The sequence below is a fragment of the Cupressus sempervirens genome, chromosome 4, assembly GCF_028749045.1.
Source record: "Cupressus sempervirens isolate cs-2001-9-10 chromosome 4, ASM2874904v1, whole genome shotgun sequence".
Taxonomy (NCBI): domain Eukaryota; kingdom Viridiplantae; phylum Streptophyta; class Pinopsida; order Cupressales; family Cupressaceae; genus Cupressus; species Cupressus sempervirens.
This window is the reverse complement of record NC_143121.1, coordinates 600,986,226-601,007,249: the sequence shown is the minus strand read 5'-3', so window position 1 is coordinate 601,007,249 and position 21,024 is coordinate 600,986,226. Positions and strand designations below refer to the sequence as shown.

General features: G+C 37.0%; 1 protein-coding gene across 3 annotated transcripts in view; it reads right to left on the bottom strand.

Annotated features, from left to right (window-relative positions):
• The window catches only part of LOC149562646 (uncharacterized), a 230,993-nt gene that overhangs the window by 141,463 nt on the left and 68,506 nt on the right, over positions 1–21,024 (bottom strand). For all 3 annotated transcript variants that reach the window (XM_089826110.1, XM_089826108.1, XM_089826109.1), the window contains 3 exons: positions 2,308–2,435; positions 2,147–2,216; positions 1,946–2,048 (listed from right to left, as the gene is read on the bottom strand). In XM_089826110.1, the coding sequence (XP_089682236.1) occupies positions 1,946–2,048; positions 2,147–2,216; positions 2,308–2,435 (301 nt within the window). The remainder of the gene's footprint in view (positions 1–1,945; positions 2,049–2,146; positions 2,217–2,307; positions 2,436–21,024) is intronic.

Here is a 21,024-nt window from a genome sequence, read left to right as displayed (position 1 = left end):
CCTTCTTGTATTTTGAATAATCACATTTCATGGCATAAATCCCAATGTAGCTCCTTGCTTTTATAACCTCGTTATGAGGTGAAATGCAAACAACTAGTCAAAGTGGGATAAAAGCCATTTTCATCTTTGGTCACTTAAGTTACTTTTGTTATAAAATGACTTTAAGTCATCAAGTAACTTTATAAAATAATGTGACTTAACTATAGAAAGCTCCACGACTTAAATATCTCCCCAATGAAACCAAATAGAATCCTGTGACTGGCTGGCATCCTCAAAATAAATGTCGTTAGCCTATCCGAATGGAAAGATAGACCAACAAGGTGCCAGAAAGCCTAGTGTGGAGAAGGGGACATTACAGGGAGGGTCTTGTCTTCTTCACAATTTAGGATGTTCCGGTTTGGTCTTTGTTTGGCTCAGATTGAGCTTCATTTGTGCTCAATTTCTTATACTTACCATTTACGGCAAGTTTTCTGATGATTGAAAGGGACCCTTTGTATTTTTTTATAGTGCATTTAGTCGAATGGGGAAATAATAGGTGTCTCATACTTCAAACGATATGTTAAAAAATTTAAGTATTTTGGGAGTTATTATTATTTAGTGGCCAAATTATTATCAAATCATTAAATGGCTTATGATAAAGTTATTATTTAACTTCATAATTATACTTAATTTGAGGGTTGAGTCATCATTGGAAGGGGTTGTTTAATTAATTAATTCATGGATGCCTATGCCAAGGTATTAATTAAAAGGTCCATGGATTAATTATATTTCAAATATGCAAGCATAAAGAAAAGTTTGCATTTAAGTGAAAAGTGTACGGAAGAAGCTATTAGCTGTTGGTGTGTTGAAGAAGATTTTGGCCATGATTGTTATAAAAGAAAGCCTCTAGATTTGATTTATTCATCCTACTTGATTATATATTTCGTGAGTTTGGAGTTCTTCAAGGGTTTTGAGAAGTTTGATGCTGAGATAATTGTAAAATTCTTTCAGATTTTTGCACTTTGAATTGGTTTAATCATGCCAATGAATTGTGCTTAATTTGTTGCTGAGAATTGAACAATATTTCTGAGAGAAACGATCAAGGAAGAAATCTGAAATTTGTTAGTGCTGGACGTTTGGGTTTGCATTCTCAATTGCTGCCATTTACTGAGGCAGCGTTAGCATATTCTACAGCAGATTCAGATGTCTATGAAGGTCACGTTGGAGTCTAGGAGGGGCAGCAATCACATAACAAGCTGCATCTGAAGTTAAAAGGCTGTTGTAAGGGATTTACAGTAGCAGCATTCCTCCTCTAGATGCTGTGACCATTATTTGTGAAGATGGCATTTGACACAGGGAGGCTCATTCATTATATCTAAGGCAGCCAACACCATTTGCATCATCCAAGTCTTATATATATGTTGCATCTTGATACTGACATTGTGATTATTGCATTCATTTAATGGAGTTATAAGTTTCATACCTCATGTTGTTGTAATGCTAAAAATGATAAAGTAGATAGCTTGTATGCTAAGTCTTTGTGAAAATGACTCTTGGCTGTAGGTGAACATTTTACATGTAGAATTTCTTATATATGGATTTGAAAGGACCAAAAGAAGTTGTATTTGCACCTAACTCTCACTAAGTCATTGTAGTGCTAATTTACAAGCATTTGAACATCATTCTGAACCATTTCAAGCAAGTAAATACAATCTAAAAATAAAGAACAGCGAGCTAGAGGTTTCATAGAAAGTGTTTGACAAAATGTCAAATTTGTCAAACATCCAAAATGGAGACAAATTCAGTGTTTGTCAGAAGTTAAACCAGCAGGGTTCTTACATTTCCAATCATATTATTTGCAACTTCTTGATCTGTAATAGTTATTTAGCAAAGATAATCCAATTCCACGCTGCTATAATAAAATTTAATTATCACAAAGCTTTTTAAAATTCCTGCAAAAACTTACAAAGTTTGTCATATGTATCATGATCATCAACTCCAATGCGACATTTTACACTAACAGGGACATCAGAATTTCTAGAGATTGCTGCCATTGCTTCTCCTACTAGCTGTCTTGAAGCAAAAAAAAAAATGAGTGTCAATTGACTATTTGTAGTATCAACTAATGATAATTTTCTGACGTAGTTAATCATCTTAAATTACATGCCTTAGGATTTAGCATGAGTTGGGCACCAAAGCATCCATGACCAGCTACTTTTTGACTGGGACAGCCACAGCTGGTAACAATTAAGATATAGAAATCAATAATAAGGTGCCTTAGAAGAATAGTTTCAATGTAATCTCATAAAGAGAATTAAAGAAGCCCACTTTAGATTAATTTCATCATAGCCATAAATATTTGCAAGTTCCACTGCTTTTGCCAAGTTTTCCACATTGCTCCCTCCAATTTGAAGAACTATAGGATGTTGTGTCTTGGGAAACTCCAAAAATCTATCCTGAGCAAAGAGGTAAATGGATCAGTACCAATAAAACAAAGTAGTAATATAACAGTGAAGGAGAAAATATTATTTAGAGCATTAGTTTTTCACCAAAATTTCACATCAGTCAAATATATGATCCATCCTTGTTTTGCACGGTGGAAAATTAAAAAGAAATGTCAAAGTTCGTAAAAATAACAAATATATGTTGTTGGTAGCAAAATAGACCATTAAAAGACTGTCATTGTTGTTATTTACTTGTATCAATTCTCTTAGCTTTAGGAAGTTTGTGATCAAGTGTTTCTTGCCTCATGCATCTTGAACACATTGGACTTGGTAGAGAGTTGTAAGAACCCTTAAGGATTCCACCCAAATTTTTAATTTGTTCTTAATGGGTATTTTTGTCAAATATCATGCTTGGAAAAAGATCCCACAAGATAATGTTTAAGGCAAATCATAATTGAAAGTACACATTGAGAATAGCCTTACATTCATCAAGCACTAAAAAATGAACCAATATTACTTGCATTATTTCAACCAAAAAGTCTAACTACTGCTCTGTTTTCATTAACAGAAAATTACAAATAATAAGCATAGAGATATCTGACCTTCAATAGAAGATAAAACCAATGTTCCAAAATATGTGATTTCAACCATCGTGGGTCATATACTGTTGCCTGTTGGCTAGTTTCAAAAACAGCGATATTCACCTGTACATCTAGCATTGGTTTTCTCAGTCTCCAACACAGCCATTAGGACATTTAAGATTGCAGCACGTCCCACACTACTTGCCCATTTTTAGAACCTTCAGTTCATTTCAAAATGTCAAATAAGGTGATTAAAATGTCTCCCCAGTTGTTTCTTCTTTTGCAGCACCTCATTCCTCCAATAGATGCATCATTTTTTATGCTTGGGTATAAATGAACAAGTCACAATGTTGAGTTTTGGGTCTCCTGCAAATGTACTGAGCACTGCCTTGTTAGGTATGGATTTTCCAAATGCAACAATCACTTACATTTATATAGGTATAAGCCATCTATTCATTAATCAAATAATTAATATAATAATATATTTAATCATATATATATATATATATATATATAATTTATTTCTCTTATATATTTATCTCATATAATTATATATGTTTATCTAACAGAAGCTATCAAACATTAACAGTCCCTCTTAGCTAGGGAGGATAAACAAACATATTACCTCAAAGTAATATCAAGTTAGCAAGATTAAGGATATCTTCAAAAGATACCCATCATTTTGATATCAAGAGTATTGGTCTCCCAGAATATCAGCATATGATATTCACCAAATACTCAATAAGGTTTGATATCACATCCGACATCATGAGTATTGGTCTCCCAGAATACATAATATTCACCAATTACTCAAAAATGTTTGATATCACATATGATATCATGAGTATTGGCCTCCCAAAATATCAATTATATTCACCAAATACTCTTTGAATAACAAGCCTTCTAGAATATTGAGATGCAAGATATTCATCAAATATTGTGAGTAATGGTCTACTAGAACATCAAGTCACGTGATATTCACCAAGTACTCTGTGAGTAATGGCCTTCCAGAATATCAATATGCATAACATTGACCATGTAGTCAAAAACTATTTATAAGGTATGTGCACAAGCATTCTCATAATGCTTACCATATAAATATCCACTATGCAAAAAATAATCTATAGTGATCTCCATAGACATCATAAGATATCCATCATAATAGAAACTTAAGTTATTGTAAGACCATCACCTTTTAATAACTTTTGCAAATACAAGTGACATCATTTGGAAGCTGTCACTTCCTCATGATGTACACGGGAGATAGGCCCATTAAAATCACACAGTCACGAGGTATATTCATGAATCTCAATCCTCTTGACTGCTATGATTTATTGATCATGGGAGAATCCATCCCAACATGTTTTACTCCCTCTGAATCAATATGAACGTGATCACCGAAGGTTGATTGGATCATATCCTCTATCTACTCCCTCTCTTTCAAGGTTGCCTGAAATGTCAGCCTCCCTCTCAATCTCAAGTTCCCTCATTTTCTTGCACGAACATTCTCGGAGGAAATGATCAAGGTACATAACTCTTATAGTAAAAATCACCTTTAATATGTATGAACATTTATATCACTATATGTCAATGAACATAAATTCATACAAAAATGAAAAAATTCATAAGCTTACCTCTTATATCCTTCCATGTGAACTTTAACTCTTTTCCTTCCAATATTGAGGAATATAAAGCCTCTTTATGACGCTTAGAATGTGTCTTGGTTGTTAAAAGGATAATTTTTTTATCTTAATTTTATTACGAAGTAATTGGTAAAATACTTGCTTAATATTAACAGAGACCAAGAGGTCTATATATACAAAAGAATAAAACAATGTTTCCTTAAGAAATGGACATAAAAAATAGAAACTTCATATTCTAGCTAAAAGTAAACTTACAGTTATCTACAGACTAACTAAATATTAGAAACATTTAATATTTACAATAGATTACAAACAAATAACTATTAACTAATGATAGAAGCTTATCTATTATTGTAATACCCTCCATTAGTGGTTAATCTATCCACAACACCAAGTTGTCCTCTAAATTTGACAAACTTATCAAGACCAAGAGGCTTCATGAGAATGTTTGCAGTCTGATCCGTCGTAAGAGCATAGAGCAAGTCTATTGTCTCGTCTTCAACCAGTTGTCATATGTAGTGACAGTGAACATCCATATGCTTAATGTGTCCATGGAAGACTGGATTGTGTGCTAACTTAATAACACCTTCATTATCAACAAACAAAGTAGTTGTCTTGTTAGTAACATCTACATATCTCCAAGCATCCAACAAAGCCAAACACCTTCACATCCTACCTTAACAGTCCCTCTATATTCAGCCTCTGTGAAGGAGAAAGAAAGTACCTTCTGCTCCAAACTGGTCCATGTGATAGCACCAGATCCCAAACTGAACACATATCCAGAAGTTGACTTGTTATTATCAACAAAGCCTACCCAATCTAAATCTATGAACCTATTGAGTCTAGGATTAGAACACCAAGAGTAAGAGTCCATAATCTGAAGTGCCCTTCACATAATGAAGCACATGCTTTGCTGTCATCCAATGAATATCCTTGGGAGCTATCATAAACCGTGAGATATAATTGATTGCAAAGTTGATATCAAGCTTAGTAGCAGAGAGGTTAATGAAGTTGCCAACTAGTTGACTGTATGTAGTATCATCAACGGGAGGAGAACCAAACTTGGCTGATAACTTGAGACCTTTCTCTATGGGTGTAGATGTAGGCTTACAATACTGCATATGAAATTTGTCTAATAGAGCCCTGACATATTTCGACTGAGAGATGAATATACCTGAAGATTGTTGCCAAACCTCAACACCTAGGCAATAATGCATGAGCCCAAGGTCAGTCATATCAAAAGACTGGCAAAAATTTTGTTTGATTCCCTGAATCAAAGATGTCAAATTGTTAGTGTTGATCAAATCATCCACATATATAACCAGAAGGATGATGTCACTGTCAGTAGTCTTGATGTACAAATTTGAGTCTAAAGAACTGCTCCAGAAACCTTGACCACCGAGCTATTTATAAATTTTCATGTACCATGCCCTAGGGGCCTGCTTCAAGCCATACAAAGTTATCACCAATCTGAGAACCCGATGTTCTTTACCAACAACCTTGAAACCAAGAGGCTACATCATGTAGACCTTTTCTTGTAGGTTACCATTCACAAAAGCACTCTTGACGTCCATCCGATGGACCTTCCAGCCAAATTGTCCTACCATGGCTAGGACTAATCTGATTGTGCTCATCTTTGCAGTACGAACAAGGGTCTCCTCATAATCAATGCCCCAATGCTAAGAAAATCCCTTTGCAACTAAACGAGCTTTGTACTTATCCAAAGTACCATCAAATTTGCATTTGATTTGTAAACTCATTTGTAATCAATCAATTTCTTCCCTGGAGGAACATTAGAAAGGACCCAGGTGTTATTCTTCAACAGGCTCTGGTGTTCAGATGTCATGGTTTGTTCCCACTTAGGAATTCCTTTAGCCTCAGAATATGTTTGAGGTTCAAACACAATGTGAATGTTGGCCATGAGAGCAAAGTTAATAGACTATGTAGTTTGCTCTTTTAACAAGCAATTCTCCCATCAATGAGCTCATCATCACGAAGATCAAAAAGTGTCTTAACCCACCACTTAGGCCGGAGAGGAGAATGACCAACATCAGTATCAGGACATGCTCTATGATCAGGTTCCTTATCTACAAAATCTGGATCAAAATCAGGTGAAGCATCTACAAATTTGGGTGATCATGCAAGAGAAGTTGGAGGTGTCCACACAGGGATCACTGGAATGAGTGGAGTTCCAAGAGCTACTAAAGCCCTCCCATCGAGTGGACCTAATGGAATCCTAACTCACAATTCACAAGCATCCATAGGTCGGTCTACTAGATCAAGAATAGGAGAAACAGGCATGAATGGTCCTCGTTGTTCATCAAAGCAAAGAACCAAAAACCGAAATCGGCAAGGATTATTCGAATCGTGAATTGCCTATAAATCACCACTATTAATTGGCAAACCGAACAAACCCTTGAAATTTAAAGATTTTAACAATTTAAAACTTATTTCATGCACCCTTTACTGAATATAACTAACAAACACTATAACATCATCAAATAGAAGTTAGCATACATAAACAAGAAACCTAATTGATAAATCCATCACATATATAAAATGTAAATTGTCGCTTAAGTAAATAAAAATCATAGGATCATAATGAGTCATGACATAGATAATATAGAATCTAGAGTATAGAATTATAAATGTTGTCAAATCATTAATGTGTGTAAGACGAAGATCCATAATGATAATCATAAAACCAAATCAAAATGAAATCAAATCATAATGTATGTAAGATGAAGATCCATGATGATGAATCACGAAACACATGTCTATCTGTAAAGTCAAAGTGTAAACAAAATGAAAAAACATCCTCAAGATCAGCTGCAACTTTAGGGTCAGAATCAGCGTCTAGATGCCTTCTACAAAGGCATCTAAGGTAGGTCCTAGAGGACCGTTGAGTCATAGCACCCACATCTGAGATGGGTGCACGAACATCACTAGAGCTTGTATCTATGGCGTGCTCTGTGCGTGTACGTGTGTGTCTGCCAGTGCCTGAACGTGCTCTAGCCTCCTCTATCGTGGCCATAGCCTCTGCCTCTATATCTACCTAGTCAACCCACTCATGGTCTTCCTTAGTGAAGACTACTGCATCTGTAGCCTCAATGAGCCACTTTGACTCTAGAGCAATATCCTCTAGAATAATCGGAGAAAAGTCAATCGCCAAAATCTGTTTAGTCCAAAGGCGAAGGTTGTAATGAAAAAATACAAGATTATCCAACCTCTACACAAACAACCTGTTTCGCCTCTTCGAGTGGATATGCTTGAACATAGACCAACTGTGCTCACATCTAGAAGCGTTGCTAGGCTGATTCAAAATACAAATGGCAATCTTCTAAAGATTTCGGGTTGATTGCCCAAACATTTGCCACCACCTATCTGAAATGAGGGAAAAGAAAAACAATTAATCTCATTTACAAACACATTTTTATGGCTAAATTACAAAATCAAAAACTAAAATACATAAGTCATAACAATTATGAATTAACTTTAAGAATAAATTGTTTTTACCTGGTTGTAATGATGTGTGAGCCTCTATGGCCATCCTACTAGATAAAAGCAACCCCTCATTATTGAATTTGTCCAGCTCAATGGTTGTAGTTGTGGCACTCCCATCAGGACTCAACCTCTACATGACTGTGTATAGGTCGGTAAGAACCTCCTCATCCGCCCTGAAGTTAGGAAGGAAACGATATGTTGGATTAAGTTAATAGGCAGCTGCATAGATGGGCCTATGGAGTTGATTCTGCCATCTCCTATCAATAATGTCCCAAATGGGGCCATACTTCTCTAGAACTCCTGCATACTGGGCTCTAATGGCCTCCTTGGCCCTATCCATGCCCTCATATATGTAGCCTATAAAGGACTTCTCCCCATCAACAGTTCGTAGGAGAGGGCTCATTGAGTTGCATATAATGTAAAAAAAAATGAGTCAAAACTAAAATTATAAACCTAAATCATTAAATAATTAAAAAATTTAAATAATATATAACAATACTAAATGTTAAATTGTAAAAAATTTACCTTGATTATTTCTTCAGTAGGTACCCAAAAACCATCCTCATCAAAGAGGATATTCCCCACATCTATATCCACGATGGTCTTAGCATAGGAAGAAGAAACAAACTCCTCCCCAACAATCATGCCCCTGAGTTCTTCCTTTGATGTCATCAAGGACTTCAGTGTGATGAAATTCGAGGCAAACCTCGTGATGCTCGGACGAGCTAACTCCCTATTTTTCATGTATTTCCTCATTGTGCCGAGGACAAATGCATGATTGTATATAAACTTGCATATACTTTTTACCCTTTCGACACATGATTCTTGTCATTCAATCTTACCAATGTCCTCCAGCATGAGGTCAAGGCAATGTGCGGCACAAGGAGTTCAAAATATAGTGGGGTGTCTCTCCATCAATAGTTTGCCTGTAGCAATTTTAAAATTAATTAGAATTCTAGTATTTACACATGCTAAGAAACTTAGAATTAGAAAATTTGATAAGTGAAAACTTAAAACTGTTAAACTTAAAATTTAAAAGTTTACCTACAGCAACATAACTTGTTGCATTATCCGTCACCACCTGCATCACATGTTCTTCCCCCACCTCTGTTATGACTTCCTCAATAACCTCACAAAAGTATGTGGTGTTTTTGACTTGAGAGGAAGCATCAATAGATTTGATGAACATGGTGGATCCTCTACAAAATTGAAATAAAGCGAAACATTTAATTATCATGATTATGAAACATGGACCATCAACAAATTAACAATCAATAAATCAAAATTTAAGCTAGCATGCAGGAAAGTAGAATGATCAATCACCTCCACAAGAAACAAGGAAATTGAGGAGTGTTCTTCCCCTCCTATCTGTCCAACCATCAATCATGATGGTGGAACCCTTTATGGTCCATTCCTTACGGTGGTCGGCTAGCTCAAACTTCATGTCCTCTTGCATTTCATCTAAGAGGTAGCCACTCAACTCAGCCTTAATAGGGGCTTTAAAGCCCGGACCACAAATAGTTACGGCATCTATCATGCCTTGCCAATAAAGAGTCCTCTCACAAATAGATTATGATTAGAAATTAGATAACAAATCATTATGTACTATCAAATATGAATCTACGATTACACAAGTAGAAATATTAAATAATTAAAAAAGAGAGCAAATAAAAAAGAAATAATAACCTCGCTACAATAAATGGAATGTTGCAAAAGTACCAAAACTTTCAAATTTGTTTTCTGGCAGCATCATGAATCTCCTTGTTCAAACTACCTATGCTGCTCTCAAGCGAGGGTTGTGAGCTAGGAGTAGTGCGCAGCACAAAGTAACTATCCAATCTCGACTTCCACACTCTAGGCTGGCTCAGGCTCAGTATAAGAACAACTAGCACTAGAACTAGCACTAACACTAGCACAAGGACGAGAGGGAGGCATAGAAGAACCCTCTCCAACGCAACCTACGGATGCGGATGCGGATGCGGATGAGGGCACATGGGAGCCAATAGCACCTAACTGTTCAAGTTGTCTTTTCTTATTTAACTTCTCTTGTTCCAAAGCCTCTAATGCCATATAACATTTTCTTTTTGCCTCAGCGGTTTGTTTAGTGCACGGGGTAATATCATGTCCAGGTATGCTTGCAACATGATATTTGAATCTATAGATGCCAACCAAGTTTATTTCTTAACAAAAGAAACATTTTGTTTGATATTTTGTTCTTCCAGGAAACTCTTCAGTATAGATCCAAGCCTCATCCTTTTTAGGCATTACGGAAAATGAAAACTAAGGTTGTTGCAATAAGAAAAATCTATTACAAACTTGTACTATAGAAAACAGAAAACCCTACATTATTTTTGAGCAAATTGTACAATGTAAAATCAAATAGATGTTTGCAATTTGTTATAAAAAACAATTGTAGAGTTTGCAAGATTGCACCTTGCAATTTAGTTTAAAAAAATGTGAAAACTAAAAGACATTCAAGATTTATAAATGAAAACTTTAAAAAATTGACAAAAGAATGAAAAATACACTAACACACAAAAAACAATCAACACTTACCTCTTGCAAATGAGTTGAGGAGTGTTTCTATTGGCTCCTTAAAGCTCCCAATGCAATCTTATGGCCTCCCCAAACTAATTCTTCATCTCCTTATGCTCTTCTTTCTTGTTGATTGCAACCCTATGGTTTCTCTTCTCTTCTTCTCTCACTTTTCCTCTCTTCTTCTCATACTAAACAATTAGAAGGCCCTTTAGGGTTATAAGAAAGAGAAAAGACACAATAAAACATTAAAAAGGTATTTTAATTTTTATGTTTTTAAGTGAAAAATTCATGCTTGACGTGGTTGATTTCTCATGCCGATTCAATGCATTTTTTGGTGATTTTTGGTGAATCTCCATGAATCGCGATTTTCGTGATTTTTGTGCCAAAAATCGACGAGCTGATTCACCAACTCATCATGAATCACTCAGCCTTAGTCGGATCGCCAAATCGCCTGAATCATAGCGACTCGCGCTGCTCTACATCAAAGACTACATCAGGACTTCAGAGGAGACAAGATGTCTCAATGTCAATCATATTAAGATAATATCTTTATTAAGATATTATCTCCTTAGTTAAATACTTTTTATAATGATCAACTACTTGTCTATAGTCTGTCTTTTAGTCTAGATAGGAATGTTTCTTATCCTGTGTCTTTTGTCTTTAGTCTAGATAGGAATGTTTCCTATCCTGTCTTCAATTTTGTTTCTAATTTCGTCTTTAGTTTATGTTGTTTCTTTTAGAAACAACATCCTTGTAATTCTTTATAAGGAACACATTTGTTCCTCTGTTAATCAATCAATCATCCGGAAATCCGTTAATCTGCCAATTCTTGAATCTTGTAATATGGTATCAGAGCCTAATACGTTATTATTTCAAAAATTTATAATTTCTTTTGAAATTATCAATGCATAATTTTTTTGAAATTATTCTGTGCATTTCTTGGTGCTCGTTCCATCTGCAAATCACATTTAAATTTTTTCAGAGTCTTTTCGTGTTTGAAAAAACCCGGCTAGGATTTCTATTCAGATTTTTGGAGAATCATCAACAAATCATCAGATTCGTCTGAAGATTAAAGCATCTCTGCCCTCAAAATCATGATCTTTTTGCACTTGCATTTTTTTCCTGCTCCCGTGTTTATGAACTCATGTTTGTGGCTGAGGAACTCGGCGTCTTCCCCACGCATTTTTTTGCAAGGTTCAATAACGAGTTTGGCGGTTATCTTCAAATCATTGCTCTGCAAATCGAAGAAACCAAACACGCAGGTCATTTTTTTAAGAAGAAAACATGTCATTTTTTTCTGATCACGTGATTTTTGGGCATCAATCTTCCTTCTCCATATTGTCATAACCTCCTTCCAGCACTGGTCGTTTGTTCATACTGCCTTTTTTCGACCATTTTTCCAAAAAATCCGCCATTTCTTGCAAACTCAATCTCTATGGCCGCCGACTAGTTTTTTAGCTCGAAACCCTAATTTTTTGTGGTCGGAAAATTTTTTTGATTGCAAATTCTTGGTGGGTTTTTTGAGAGACCAACTGGGTTGTCTGTTTTCATGGGTGCCTCGTTTTTTGTGCCTCGATATTCATGCTAGCGGATCTAGAAACTAACAGTAGATTCAATCTAGGATTTTCAAGCTCTTCTAGGTCACTCTCTGATTCTTCTGGGTCTTCTAGAATTTTCCTTGAAATTTGTGCCTATTGAATTTCAGTCTTGAAGTTTGTACCTGAATTCTTCAAAATGGCATCTTTGACTAATCTAATGTTGGAGGGCAGTCTATGATTCAATGGCCGCAATCATAACCACTAGAAGCAGCGCATGTTAACCATCTTCATGTATGGTCGTTTGGATGAGCTTGTTCTAGGCACAAAGACTCATTTGACCTCCAACCAAGTAGAACAAGACAAGTTTGATGATCGTAATTGAGAGGCTTTATCGATGATCGACTACCACAGATTCCTTCCGGCAAGTTAGCTGCAGAAATCCGGAAATATCTAAAGGAGCTGCATGAAACATCTGACAAGAGTCAAGCATTCTTTCTGAAGAATCAGCTGTTCTCCATTATGATGGATGAACATATGTCCTTGCAAGAGCATCTGACAAAGATTAAGGACATCCACGATTAGCTCGAAGCTATTGGTCGGAAAATGGAGGAAGAGGATATGGTAGTCATCACTCTGAAAAGTCTACCATCGTCCTATGAGCACTTCATAGAAACACTCAACATTACGTCAACTAATGTTGATCTGAAGTTTCCAGAATTATGCACCAAACTTCTGCAGCAAGATCGTTGGAAGCTACAGTTTGGCAATAGTGCTTCTACAGCCTCCTCAAAGCAGGCATTTGCTACAAAATCCTTTCAACAGAACATCGGCAACCATCAGTCTTCTTAGCCTTTCCAGCATCAACCTTCTGCTCAATCCCTGGATGGCTCTAGGAAGCAAAATGTATAGTGTAAAAACTGTCACAAGTTTAGCCATATGAAGTTCGAGTGCCAAAAACATTTTGCTGCCCAAGCAAGGCAAAATGCTTCCCAACCAACAACACAAGTTGTCGAGCTTCCTGATCAAGGCGAAGCTACATTTTTCGCCTTCTGAATCTCTTTCTGGTTTTTTCTAGCTTTGTTGATTTTCTCCTTAAAAATCATTTCATGTTGTCTCTAATACGCAAGGTTACATGAGATTCTGGGTTTTACTGTTTTTTCCACAAAAACAAAGTTTTGTAACTGCAATCTATTTTGAGTCATAGCACTCTTCTGGCAAAGCTTCTTGGTTTCAGCATTTTGTAGATCCAGGGAGGGTGTCAGTTATTACAGAATGTTCCGACATCCGTGCGTTGACCATTAAGGGAGGGTATTAAGATAATATCTTTAATATCTTTATTAAGATATTATCTCCTTAGTTAAATACTTTCTATAATGGTCAACTACTTGTCTATAGTCCGTCTTTCAGTCTAGATAAGAAAGTTTCCTATCCTGTCTCTTTTGTCTTCAGTCCAGATAGGAATGTTTCCTATCCTGTCTTCAGTTTTGTTTATAATTCCGTCTTTAGTCTACGTTGTTTCTTTTAGAAACAACATCTTTGTAATTCTTTATAAGGAACACATTTGTTCCTCTGTTAATCAATCAATTATCCAAAAATTTGTTAATCTGCCAATGCTTGAATCTTGTAACAAATCAAGTGATAGGTTTTGTGAAGACTATTGTATCTAGCAAGCATAAGTTTCTTACTCTTGGCATCCAACTTGATGCATGACGCATTAGGGATTCAAACGAACACAAAAGAGCCAAAACCTTTAGGTGATTGATTCTGGCTTACAACCTGACCAGGCCTCTTCTGGAGTTTTACCTTTGACCACCATTGTGAGTGACCGGTTCAAAAGATAAACTACAGTGTTAACTGCTTCTACCCAAAACTTTTTCGAAACATCTCTATGTTCGAGAATGGAGCAAGCCATCTCAGTGATTGTTCTGTTCCAATGTTCAACTACATTGTTCTATTGTGGTGTATGGGGTGTAATTCACTAGCGTTTGATGCCATGAGTATCCAAGAAGCTAGAGAATTCATTAGAACAAATTCTCCCCCCCCCCCAATTGTATGATCTAAGAGTAATAATAGATTTTTCAGACTCTTTCAATTAAAGGTTTAAACTTTTGCAATAGAGTAAATGCATCTAATTTCTTTTTAAGAAAATATACCTACATTTTTCTACTGAAATCATCAACAAACAATAGAAAATACTTAGACCCAAGAACAGAAGGAGTGGTCGCAAATATCAACATGAACAAGCTGAAGTACCAGAGAAGCTCGCCATGAATCGACACTAGTGAAAGGTGTGTGATGTTGCTTCCCAACCTGGCATGCATCACAAACTCGAAATTGTTGAGTCTCAATCCCTAGCAAACCAAGGACAAGCTCTTCTCAAGCAAGCTGAGAGAGATAATGCACATTTAAGTGCCCATATCATTGATGTCAAAGTGTGCTAATAGAAGATTGCGGAGCAGCCATAGCTAGGTCCTGAGAATCACCAGAATTAGTAAGTTGGAAAAGACCATGATCCTCAAGACCCACTACAACAATAGACTGAGTTGTCCTATCAGTGAAGGTACACAGATATGAATTGAAGGTGACATCCAACTATGGAGAATGTCGCAACAACTAACTAACTAAGAGTAGATTTAGTTCCATCCCTAGAACGTAGTACAAATCAAGGAAAATGAGATTCCTTTAAGCAGATTGAATCTAAATGTTGTCTTTGTTGACAATGGTGTACTCTTCTCCGCGACCAAAAATAACAAAATTTGAATAAGGCTAGTAGTCAGTGAACCAATCTCTGTGGTGGGTGAAATGACAAGAGACACTTGAGTCAATATACCAAGCAGACGACTTCACATGATCCACAGATCTTTTAGCCATGAAGGCGTAAAAGGCAAATTTCATTTGCTTACAGTGCTTTGCATTGTTCGCATTGGGTTGTGAACCCGATTGCTTAGATTGGGCAACTAAGCATTTTAGACATTCAACCTTCATGTGACCAAACTTGTGGCAATAGTTGCATTGAATGTTCTTCTTTTGGGAGCCTTTTGAAGCTAGAGCAAAGAACTTTTGCTAAGAACATTGTTGAGACTTGTCTTTATCTTTCTGAAAGGATTTAGCAGCAAAAGCTTTCTCTGTGGAGGTGGAGATGGAACTGCTACCGAACTGTTGTTTTCACTGGTCTTGTTGAAGCATAAACTTTGAACTTCATATCAACATTGGAAGACGTGATGTTGAGTCTCGATAAAACGCTCATATGACTTGGGTAAGCTTCAGAGAGTGATAACCACAATGTCCTCTTCCTCATCTTGCCATCAATGACAAGCCATTGATCACGGATTTCCTAAATCCTATTCAGCTTAGCTTGGAGCAATGTTCTCTCATCCATGATAATAGAACACAGAGTGTTCTTCAAAAAGAAAGCTCTACATTTGTCAGAAGTCTCATGTAGATTCTTGAGATGTGCCCATATCTTGGTAGTTGTCTTGTCGGATGGAATCTGAGAGAGCTAATCATCAGCTACGGATAATTTGAGAAACATCACCGCCTCTCGATTATTCAGATCCCACATATCCTTACCAATACAAGGGGCAGTCGGATGCTTTGTAACACCCAAAACAATCAGATCAGTATTCTGATATTCAAAAATTGCTATTATTCCTACAAGTCCCATAACTTCGACCATTGAATTTGGAATTGCTTTCAAGCAAAATATTAGTCAAAGATGCCATAGCACGTTTTATTAGAATAATCTTTAATGCTCACTCTTGTAGCTTATTGTAAATATTAGAATGTTTCTAATATTTAGGTGTAGTCTAGAATAGAATGTTTCTATTCTATTCGAGTCTCCTTTTGTATATATTGATCATTTTAATCTCTGTTTAATATCAAGTACTCTGCCATTTACATTTGTAAAATGGTATCAGAGCTAATACTTAAATTTTTTCGGAAAAATTAATAATTTCTTCTTTGAAATTATCTGTTTAAATTTTTTCAAAATTATTTCAATTAATTATCTGCCTAAAGAAATTTGAATCTACCTAAAATCATGAACTAGGGTTTGAATCCTCTATGCAAATCGCGTCTGAAAATTCTGGAGCTCCAAATCACGATTTTTTCCTGCAAGTCGTGATTTAAAGCGCCAAATCGCGATTTCTCAGACTTTTTATACTACAAAATGTACGCCATTCTTTGGACCATTTTACAGGGTCAAGCGACGGGTTTTACAGTCGTTTTTCCTCCTGGTCGCGCGCCTAATAACTGCTCTGCAAATCGCAACAACAAAAGTCATTTTTCATGCTCTTTTTCCTCTGTTCACGTGACCTCTAGGCGTCGGTTTTCTGAGTTTATATGCATTTTTTTGCTACCTCCATACTGCCGTGATCTCCTTCCAGCTTTGGTCTCCTATTAAAACTGCTATTTTTTTGACCCAGTTTCTGCAACCTTTATGCCCAAACTACCATTATTTGGAGCTCGTTTTATTGTCAGATAGGGTTTTGCCTGAAGCCGTAACTTTTGGGGTTAAAAATTTTCTAATCACATTAATTTTAGTGGGTTTTTCGAAATCTCAAATGGGTCTTCATCAAATTTTTGTGGGTGCCTCGTTTTTTGTGCTTCGATTTTTGAGCCAGTGGATCTGGATTCTGACAATATTTTATTTCTGGGTTTTTCGAGCTCTTTTCTGGGTACTTCTCCAATTTATCTAGGTCTTTCATTTTCTCACCTCGAAGTTTGTGCCATTTGAGAATTTGTATCAACAACATCAAAAGTCAAACTCAATTAAACAGCAAGCCCATGCTGCCCAACACTCAGAGCAGAAAGAATCTATCCACAATGCCTTTATGGCCAGCATACCTGCAAATCATGTGAAATCTTTTGCCTGGTACATCGATTCTGGTGCCTCCCGACATTTCACTCATAGGCGTGATTGGTTTGTTGAATTCACTCCCTATTCTGACTCAGTAATCTTTGGAGGCAGCGAAGAATACAATATTGTCGACAAGGGAAATATTCAGATTCAGTCTAGAGGAAGAAAACTCATGTTCCTCAATGTATGTTATGTTCCTGGCATGAAACATAATCTTCTATCTGTTAGTTAGATTATGAAGCACTCTCCTCAGTTGGATGTCATTTTCAGTGGAAATAAGTGTTTGATTATTGATCGTGCTTCTCGCACTACCCTTGCTGTCGGTCTTGAGGATCATGGTATTTATAGGCTTGTAGATTCAAGAGATTCCCTTGAGCATGCTTTCATTGCCGAATCATCCAGTCTCAGCAGTCTCTGGCATCAGCGATACGGTCATCTGAACATTTAGTATCTAGCACAACTTGCTCGGGATAATTTAGTCCATGGCCTACCTAATATTCAGACCCAGAACCATCGCGTTTGCGGAGCTTGTCAAGCAAGGAAGCAACATAGGACACCATTTAAGAATGGTGAATCATGGTGGGCATCTAGAGTGCTCCAACTGGTCCACGCTGATGTATGTGGTCCTATGAATACTCCTATTACTGGGAACAGGTATTTTTTACTCTTTGTGGATGATTTCAGTCGCAAAATGTGGGTATATTTTCTTAAGCAAAAATCAAATGCTTTTCCTATATTTCAGCAGTTTAAAGCTCTAGTAGAAAAAGAGTCTGGTTCCTCCATCCATACTCTTAGGACCGATAATGGGAGGGAATTCTGTTCTTCTGCTTTCTCTGCCTTCTGTACTACTCATGGCATTAGACGTCAGTTCACCACACCTCACACCCCTCAGCAAAACGGTGTTGTAGAGCGTCGAAACCGTACCATCACAGAAATGGCTAGGGCTATGCTAGAACATAGAAATGTTCCCAGAAAATATTGGGCAGAAGCAGTATCCACAACTATCTACCTCCTTAATTGATCACCCACCCTTGCAATTAATCATAAGACTCCTGAGGAAGCCTGCTCTGGTCGCAAACCTAGGATCAACCATTTGAAAGTTTTTGGCTCTCTGGCATATGTATGGATTCCTGATGCCAAACGCACTAAGTTGGATTCCAAAAGCCAAAAACTTATGTTTACAAGATACAATCACACACATAAGGCCTACAGACTAATTGATGTAAATACTGATCGTTTAATCTTCAGTCGTGATGTTGTGTTTGATGAGGAACTCGAACCATTTCTGCTCTCTCACTACCCACTGCATTTTGAGATTCAGTCTTCAGCAATCTCTGACTTGGGTTCTTCTATTTTATATGAGTCATCTGATGCTACTGATACACCACCTCAGCCACTTCCAGATAATACAGCTACTGCTCCTGCTCCTCATCCAACTATTCCGACTACATCTGATATTGGCTCCTCGACTCTTCGGCCAAAATGGTGGGCTTAAACGATTAGTGATCTTCGTCCTAATGAACTCATTGAGGATAGAACCTCCAAAAATAAGAGCATTCAGCACAACACAGTTAATATAGCTCTTATGGCCAACATTCACATTATCCCTAAGCCCCAGACATATGCAGAGGCCAAAGGAATTCCAGAATGGGAACAAGCAATGGATGCTGAGCTTCAGAGTCTTCAAAAGAACCACACCTGGGTTCTTTCAAATCTCCCTCTTGGGAAGAAACCATTTAGCTATAAATGGGTCTATAAGGTCAAGTACCATGCAGATGGTACCTTGGACAAATAAAAAGCCAGACTTGTTGCTCGAGGATTCACCCAACGCGAAGGCATTGACTATGAGGAGACATTTTCTCCGATAGCCAAGATGAGCACTATTCGCATTCTTCTTTCCATTGCAGCTCAGTATGGTTGGAAAGTTCATCAGATGGATGTGAAGAGTGCCTTTCTCAATTGTGAATTACAAGAAGAAGTCGACATGACGCAACCCCCAGGTTTTAAGGTTGCCGGTTCAGAACCAAAAGTATGTAGACTCCAAAAGGTCATCTATGGTCTTAAACAGGCTCCTAGGGCTTGGTACATAAAGATTGATCAGTACTTGGTTAATCAGGGATTTCTACGCAGCCCGTCAGATTGTAATCTGTATATTAAACACTCTGGTAATGATATTCTTTTGCTTGTTGTCTATGTGGATGATCTGATCATTATTGGGAGTTCAGAACATTTGATTTCAGATATCAAATAGGATCTATGTAGAACTTTTGATATGATCGATCTTGGATTGCTTCATTATTGTTTAGGTATTGAGGTTTGGCAGACTGACAACAATATTTTTTTGTCTCAGTCCAAGTATGCCAAAAATTTGCTTGACAGGTTTCAAATGCAAGATTGCAAACCTGCCTCCACTCCTATGGAGACTGGTCAGAAATTGTTCGCACAATCTGATTCTCCTCCTGTAGATGAAACACTCTTCAGGCAGCTAATAGGTAGTCTCATCTACCTCACTACTACTAGACCTGATCTCAGTTTTGCAGTCAGCTACATATCACGGTTCATGACAAACCCCAAGACTGATCATTGGATTGCAACGAAATGTGTGTTACGCTATGTACATGGTACTTCAAATTATGGTCTTCTTTACACAAGGAGTACTACTCCTCAGCTCAGTGGATTCATCGATTCCGATTGGGCCGGCTCAGTTGATGACAGGAAATCTACATCTGGTTATGTGTTTAGTATCGGATCTACAGCAATTACCTGGACCAATAAGAACCAACAGGCACATGCACTCTCCTCTACAGAAGCAGAATATAGAGGAGCTGTCAAGGCAGCTTGTGAAGCACTTTGGCTCTGCCAAATGCTTGCAAATATGCATATTTCTCAAGCAGGTCCAACTTCTTTGTTTATAGACAATCAGGCAGTACTCAAACTTGCCAAAAACCCGGTGTTTCATGAACAAACCAAGCACATCGAGCTTCATTGCCATTATATCCGACAGTTAGTAGAAGATGGATCTATTCAGTTACTCTATGTCCCTACCTCAGAGCAACCAGCAGATATTTTCACAAAACCCCTTGGTCTTGACAAGTTTGTTAAATTCAGGGGATCTATTGGTGTAGTAAATAGATTGAGCATTAAGGGGGGGTATTAGAATAATCTTTAATGCTCACTCTTGTAGCTTATTGTAAATATTAGAATGTTTCTAATATTTAGGTGTAGTCTAGAATAAAATGTTTCTATTCTATTTGATTCTCCTTTTGTATATATTGATCGTTTTAATCTCTGTTTAAAATCAAGTACTCCGCCATTTACATTTGTAACACGTTTTTCAATGAAAAGGCATGAAAAATTGTGAAGGTGCGTACTTCGAGGCAAAAAAAGGGAAGACCCAAAAAAATTCAAGGGGTACCCAAAAGAGAGCTCGAAAAACCCAAAAAGAATATGTTGCTAATTTTTGGATCCGCTAGCTCGAAAATCAAGGCACCCAGATAAATCTGACAACACAATTGAGCTCTTGAAAAACCCGGCAGGTATCCAAAATCAAAAAAATATTATGAGCTCAAAATTTAGGGTTTGAAGCAAAACCCTACCCCATAGCCATGTAAGGTCAGATTTGCAAAAGAAATGGCGATTTCTTGGAGAAAAATTTTGATTTTGTCATAGAGCGCAACTACGAGCAGAGACAGCCTTGAAGATTAGAGGTTGAACTCCAAACAATGGCAGATTTGACAGTCACAGGCATTTGAAAATAGCAAAGCCATCTGTAGAGAAAATGTCAAAAATGACCTGTTTTTCTTGAGTATTAGGTCACGAGCACAAGAGCTTGGGGTAGAAACGACCATGGAGATCTTAAGTTCAGAGAGGGAGATCAATGCCCAAGAAAAGACGAATATGAAGATCGCAAATTTTAGAAGAAAAGAACACCCAAGAGAA